Source organism: Anneissia japonica, unplaced genomic scaffold, assembly GCF_011630105.1.
Source record: "Anneissia japonica isolate Jap-2015-1 unplaced genomic scaffold, ASM1163010v1 scaffold287748_len1686314_cov196, whole genome shotgun sequence".
NCBI classification, from domain to species: domain Eukaryota; kingdom Metazoa; phylum Echinodermata; class Crinoidea; order Comatulida; family Comatulidae; genus Anneissia; species Anneissia japonica.
In genome coordinates this window covers 601,019-608,099 of record NW_022727190.1, presented here as the reverse complement: position 1 = coordinate 608,099, position 7,081 = coordinate 601,019, and the positions used below count along the sequence as shown (strand labels likewise).

Here is a 7,081-nt window from a genome sequence, read left to right as displayed (position 1 = left end):
CAAGGAGAAAAATACAATTCGTCGGGGAGAAAAAAGGAATTTTATCTATTTTCTACATATTAGTGGATTCTAAAATCGATGAATTAAGCATTTGAAACCCCTAAATTGTCATGTTTAATGGGTTTTTCCCCGGGACCACTTTTGAAAGATTTTGATCGACATCCGACCACGCCCACTTTGCTCTCATCGGGTGTATAAGCTCCCATGTCGAGGACCTCCCCCACCCCCGGCGCTCTCCCTGAAAATAAGCCTCTTACTCAACAATTTTACCTTTGGTATAGACACTGCAAGTTTACATAGGAGGTCTGGTGGTGCTCTCGACAAATTCGTCTCCAGTTTTTCCTTTGCTTTCTGTTCCTTCTGCCCTTTTGCTCCTCCGAAGTCAGACGACTTCTTGTTCTGTTTCTCAGCCGCCTTCGCTTCCGCCTCACGGAGAAGGATTTCCTCCGGATCGTCTGGTTCATGGACCGTCACTCGCGACCGTCCATAAAATTCGGCAACGCCACGATATTCTGAAGAACTGTAGTTTCCAAATTTATTGTTTTCTTTTATGGTAAATTCTACCATGTTGGTTCGTTGAGTGTGGAACGTTAACTTGAGTTCATCGTGACCTACAATCCTGATGTTACCAGTGAGCCTGAACATAAGTAAATCAAAGAACTTCTATTAATAGCCTTTTCTCCTACTGCATTATTGGAATAGGTCTACTGAAATGACGACACTAGTTATTTATTCAATCGACAATTTTTTAAGAGGGTGGCTCTTACAGCAATGCTGACTTGAAGAGGCCCTCTTCCAAAACAATTAACAAACAGATATAACTCCAACAACAAAATATGAGAAAATTAAAAAATATGTCGTAGTTCAAAATCATTAAAATTGCAAGAATAACAATAATATTCCACTATAGATAAAATCATAAAAATTAACAACGAATTGCATTCAAAAACAGAGAACAACAATTAAATAAAGAAAATTAGGCCTAATACCGTAGGCATATACAACACATTACATTAAAAAAACACCAACCAAAATGTATAAAATATCAAAAGAAAAAACGTTAAAAATAATAAAAGTTAGTTATAGTTATTAATATTGTATAACGATTGCCGATATTGTATTAAACATTACCTTAATGTATTGACAATCTCATAATTTAATATCCTGTAACATCACTCCAATGCCTCAAGTCCGGTTAAATCAGTTAACATTTTGATTATTTAGTTCGTACAAGTAATACAAATCGATTAACGGTACCTTATTGTAATTTCTTGACCTTCAGTCATTGGTATATCTGCACTAGGATCCGGAGGTCCATCGTAGTTGTCATTATTTAGCCGTCTTAGGGCGCTATCCAACTGGCGGATTGGCACAATCTGAACGATAATTTTCTCAGGCCTCTCAACTTTGTGATAAAGGATTATATTTGCGTATTTTACTTGTAAAGCTTGCTCAAACGTGTTGGCGATCTGCTTCGGAGTGTATTTTGTTTCTACGCCCATCCGTACAACTAATAAGCTATTTTTAATACAGAAGATAAACATGATTTCATATAAGTTGTAATGAAGCCGTGTTAGTCTAAACAATATACACAGATTATAAAAGGCAGCACTCTGAGACTAACTTTGATGTAATTAAGTCACACCTGATGAAGCTGGCATTGACTGCCAGCGAAAGCTTGTGTTGAATAAATTACATCAAAGTTAGTCTCAGAGTGCTGCTTTTTATAATCTATGATTTCATATGTAATACAATTACATATTCATTACGTTTATTAACATGTTGAGAAACCAGAGACCGCTCTGCTAAACGTGTTTTAAATATCTGAAAGTTAATGACCTTTGGTCAACAAAAGAAAAAAAAAACTTTATGATTTTAAAGCTTTTGGACTTTATTTTTCGAGTTGAAACACTTTTCCGTGTACCCAAGGAACCTTTCCGGAGTGTCTTAGCAACTAGCCAAATCAGAACAGGGTAAAAAATAAGCACATGTCCCATAAACACACACGTTTACATATACGTTTACAATGCATGTTGTTTTCCTTGATCTGATGCGTGATCAGCATACACAGGGCAGGTTAGCTATACATTTGCATACTACTTATGTAGGACATCACTCCGTAACAAAATACATCAGCCATTAAGAAAAAAACAAAAGAGGAAAATTACCCTAGGCGTACAAAATCGCGAGTGGACTTACCTCTCGACTGGTCTTTTCAAGTCGAGGGTCACAACATCCTTTCGAACTTGTTTTATTTCCACTTTTTCCAAATCGTTCCACGAACCATTTTCTGATTGTTTGTACAAAGCATGGAGAAAATCATCAGCGGCGTCTCCACCGTAACTACTCTTCTTTGTCTTGCGAATTATAATTGCACCTATTATAATTATTGAAAAAAACAACATTTTCATTTCAAACTTATCATTGTCATTGGTCCAACATAATCATAGCGCATACAGGAGATTCAATGAGCTCGTACTTAGAAACGTTACGCGCTTTAATCACAGCTAATCAAGGTTGAGAGCTAATGAATGTATATTTTCAACATGAATGACTATTTTTCGGCTTTTCTTTCTAATAATTTCATGAAAAGCAATATATATTACTTACTTATTAGCATCTGCTTTGATATCGTACAGTATGCTAAACTAGTGCGTCTTGGCGTTTATTTCAGATTAGTTCTGAGTAATTAAACATATATATATTTTTTTCAAAAATAGGCCGGAGCCCATTGAAATGATTAGATTATCACCCCACTCGCATCAGAGGGTGGAGTGATATTTTCTATATGGACCTGACTGATCCCTTTTTTATATAGACTTTGTTTATGGAGAAAATGTATTACCTTCCGGTAGCATTGGCTCTATTTCTTTCTTCTCGGACTTTGTGACTTTGCCTGTGGCTGGTGTACTGCCCTTATTTGGATTCGGAGGGCAAGGAATGGAAACAGTTATGGGCTTGTCGAACTTCTTGCTTGGGGCGTGCGTCATGTGAAGAATCGGACTGGCCCCGATCAAGTCCGAGCAATGTCGAAATCGAGTTTTCAAATCGGCAGCAACTGACTCAGCAGGTTGAACCTTGAATATTGAATAAAATAATAATAACGGTGATGATGATAATAATAATAATAACAATGACGTTTAAAAACAAACCTTAAGCATACTGTGATATAGAATTAAACGGTAATTAGGCCCGGTGGTTATCATTAATAATCATTTTCAAAATTATTGTCATTGATATTATAATTTTAGTTAATTGTAATTAATTTAATTAATGGTGGTATTAAAGATAAATTACCTGTAGCGAGACGTTCATCAAAGTGCACACCCCCTGGGGGTAGGTGATTGTCACACGATGATCAGCTGTCGACTTTATAACCCCTCCTTTCTTATTGATGGTCATTTTGTCGTTGACCATGCGCGCTACAACTGCAAATGACGTCAATCGAGTTACTGCCACCTCAACTAACTGGCCCTGGTTTAGGAACGATATTAAATTAATAGGTATTTGGAAAGTTCTTGACTGGGTCATAATTTTCGAAACATTTTTTTTAATTTAACAGTTATAGGGCATTCATGTACCAGACCTTCATGAGATTCTTATAATATGTTGACAATAATTCCATGTATAACATTTATTTATGAAAACATAAATATTAACAAAATTGACTGTTTCCCATCCAAGTCATGTCAAACACATAGATACTAATTACAGAAAACATTTGAACCACTGAGGTATAAAATACCGTGCAACGGAAAACTTAGAAAAATAAATAGTAGGCCTACTTGCTTTTATACAGTAGTCATATTAAAGTAGGCCTGTTCCAATTTTTACCTCAATATATAAACCATAAAAATCTAATGTTATTAGGAACGGTATAGAGTACAAATCATTTTTGCAGCCAAATTGCATTATCAAAATTTAACTGAATCTGATGTAGGCTTCTCACCTTGTATTCAGGTAGACTGGAATCAGTCGCTAATGGCTGCAATATTTTCCATTCCACGGTCTTAACAATCTCTGGGTTTTCCTCCGAAACCACCTCTTCCCTGACGACCCGCTGCTTGACAATTAGCTCCTTTGTATTCGCCACTCGAGCATTTATTTGGTATGGTATTGCGATGACAATTGGATATGAAAGAAGCTACCAGAATAAAAAAAAACAACGTTATCTACTAACTTAAAATTATTATTCCAATAATGTATATCTTTTTTATTAAAAGGGATAGGCCTAGTAGCGGTGGCGTAACACCTATGTAATTTTATAATAAAATTGCGCTAACCTCATAGTTATCCTCCTGCCCTGGTCGGCTAAGTGTAATGCAATTGCTTATCACCTCCTCGCTGTCTTCTATCGCGTCGCCACTGATGTTACCAAGGCAACAATTCAAAGAAGATGAATTCAATTCAGAATCTCGACATCTTACAAAACACGTGACCTCGTCGTCGCCCGGTAGCTGCATCCTTGAAAAATGTGAATAGAAAAATATGAAATCATAGCATGTATAAACAAAAAATATGCAATAGACCCAATTTATATAGGTCTAATAGGCCTTAGCCCAGGCCTACAATAATAAACACAATTTTCATTATTATTTTTAGTACGATGGATTGAGCTTATTGGCGTAGGCCTATATAGGAGTCTGAAATGGAGTGGGAGGACTGATGGGGAGGGGCCACGAATGTGGAGGGCGGAGGGGCTCGATGATTAACTGAGAGGGCGCTAGGTAGCAAAATAAGGCGGGTATGTCGTGATTTTTAACTACTTGAACATCTAGATGTGTATAAGAGACAGGGTAAATACAGTGTTCGAATGTAGGACATCGTGCAGCAGCTCTCAACGAATGTTATCCTATAAATAAATAAATAAATAAATAAATAAATAAATAAATAATAATAATAATAATAATAATAATAATAATAATAATAATAATAATAATAATAATAATAATAATAATAATAAAGAAGATTTATAAAGCGCACATCTCCACCAATGGTGCTCAAGGCGCATTTTGTAATAAAATGTCTCCGACGGTAATCGAACCTGCGAGCTCTCGTTGACAAGGCGAGCTTCATAAGCATTAGACCAACGAGGCTTCATGGTTTAATAGATTTAAATAACCGTCAGGTACACTCTATTACACAATGGGCGTACGGCTGGAAATAAATAGTAGCATATAATATAAATCAAGCCTTTAACACGGTTAAATTAAATATAACTCATCAAAGGAAGGTAAATACATTGTTCGAATAAGTTCAACCGGTCGAAGTCTGCAATGCACTATCTGTCTAAACGGTTCAAGTGGTCTATGGTCTAGCCAACTAACGAGGTTTTTATTCGTATGCCATGCTCATTATCATTTATTTAGTCGTATATTTATAAAACATAATTAGAAATAGGCCTACACGCAGAGATTCCAAAGTTCAAATAAGATAGGATAAACCTAAACATTGAAAATCACGCTCAATGCCTAAACTAACGTATGCAATCACATTTGTTGTTTAACGCAATATTGAAACTAAATGAATTTACATGTAAAGATTAAATAGGAATAACAACTTAAACGACGAAGAGGTGATGATTTTCCAACTTAATCCAGCCTTCTTTAGTATGGGTTATGGATAGAACCGTCCTTATGCTGTTTTCAGGACGTTATAAACCGACCGATCATCCGTGCTTATTTAACCGATAGGAAAGTTAATGATAATGATAAAGGATAATAATACCAATAACATATTTGGTGACTGCCGAGGAAAACCCCCTTTTCGCTATCGATCCGCCACTGTGGGAAAATTCGTGATGGGAAACACGATGCTTCAAGGGGTATGACACAATCTATAAGCCTACAATTCCGACACACAAAACGTACGTGTAACTATGGAGCTATAAAGTTTATTATAGGATGCCATGTACAACCCCATTACCTTATGTACACAGGCGCGATACCTACTGTAAGCTTTTAAAAGAACTTAAAAACTTACTTGTGTTAGTGCCAATGAAGTAGGCCTACCAATAACACATGTCACAATCAGACACTCATAAAATATTATTATCCGAATTTGCGTACCTGCGTTCTTGTTAAAACCGTATACCTAACTTGTGTAAATGACAGAAACCAAGTGTAGGCCTATTCTTTAAGCCAGAGTCTGTGTGACCCGCTGTGCACAAATTCGGGTCAAGAGAGAGATTCGTTGTTAAAATTCCAGACGAAAGCTGAATCATACCCGAATCAGTTAAATCACTCACAGTTACACCACTTCCATCGTGGTTACACCGTGTTACTCCATGATTATCGCAATCAAGTGTGGAGACTATATTATGCTATCGTCAGTTTACCGTTGCTATGTAAAACACACAACAAAGTTAACGATTGAACGGTAATTTTGCGTGAATTCATTGACGAACAGACTGAAAATCTATAAATGTAATTAATTTTGCAATTCAGATCAGCAATGAACTACATATTAGGATATTAGGATTTCCTCTCCACAATCTCACCTTAAATGTAAAGAGGAGGGAATAATCAAAGTCTGAACTGGAATTAATTTACTGATATACCGGTACTTCTACTTCAATCAGTTTTCTTTCTCTACTGCTGGGTAAAAAACAAACAGCTTACTATTCTTACTTATATCGGAGTGTCTATGCATGAGACATGAATCGTGCGTCGGCCGACGTTCGTTCAAAGGACCAGGAGCGGACTCGGTTACCGGTCCAGTAACTCAACGAGGTTGGGGGAGGGGGAGGGGCAGAGAGCGCTCATATTTTACACAATGGAGTGCTACATAATGGGGTAATAGAGACTATGATACATTTCTGAGTACTTCCGGTGCATTTTTTTTTTCGTTCGTGTTAATTATCTGAATTAGGCTGTCGGATTTTTTTTTCTTCTCAAACCAGTATACCCCAGAGGCACATAATAATCAGGGATGCTGCCGTTAATAAGTGGTATTGATTCATAACGATAATGATTACAATAATATCAATCGTTCTATTGATAGTAAACTGAACCGGTAACACAATAAACAAATGTGCAGTATAAAGGCCTCAATTGAATTCACCTGTATTGAGTTAAAACGC

The 7,081-nt window shown here is 36.5% G+C and overlaps 1 protein-coding gene across 2 annotated transcripts in view; it reads right to left on the bottom strand.

Moving 5' to 3' along the window:
* The window catches only part of LOC117113629 (death domain-containing protein 1-like), a 6,085-nt gene extending 1,584 nt beyond the window's left edge, over positions 1-4,501 (bottom strand). The window contains exons 1-7 of one of the 2 annotated variants that reach the window (XM_033257032.1): positions 4,284-4,501; positions 3,950-4,144; positions 3,298-3,474; positions 2,846-3,077; positions 2,200-2,377; positions 1,258-1,518; positions 271-637 (exon numbers count right to left, since the gene is read on the bottom strand). In XM_033257032.1, coding sequence (XP_033112923.1) covers positions 271-637; positions 1,258-1,518; positions 2,200-2,377; positions 2,846-3,077; positions 3,298-3,474; positions 3,950-4,144; positions 4,284-4,463 — 1,590 coding nt within the window. In that variant the 5' untranslated portion in view covers positions 4,464-4,501. The remainder of the gene's footprint in view (positions 1-270; positions 638-1,257; positions 1,519-2,199; positions 2,378-2,845; positions 3,078-3,297; positions 3,475-3,949; positions 4,145-4,283) is intronic. The other variant, XM_033257031.1, reaches the window with a different exon arrangement.
* Positions 4,502-7,081: the final 2,580 nt, after the last annotated feature.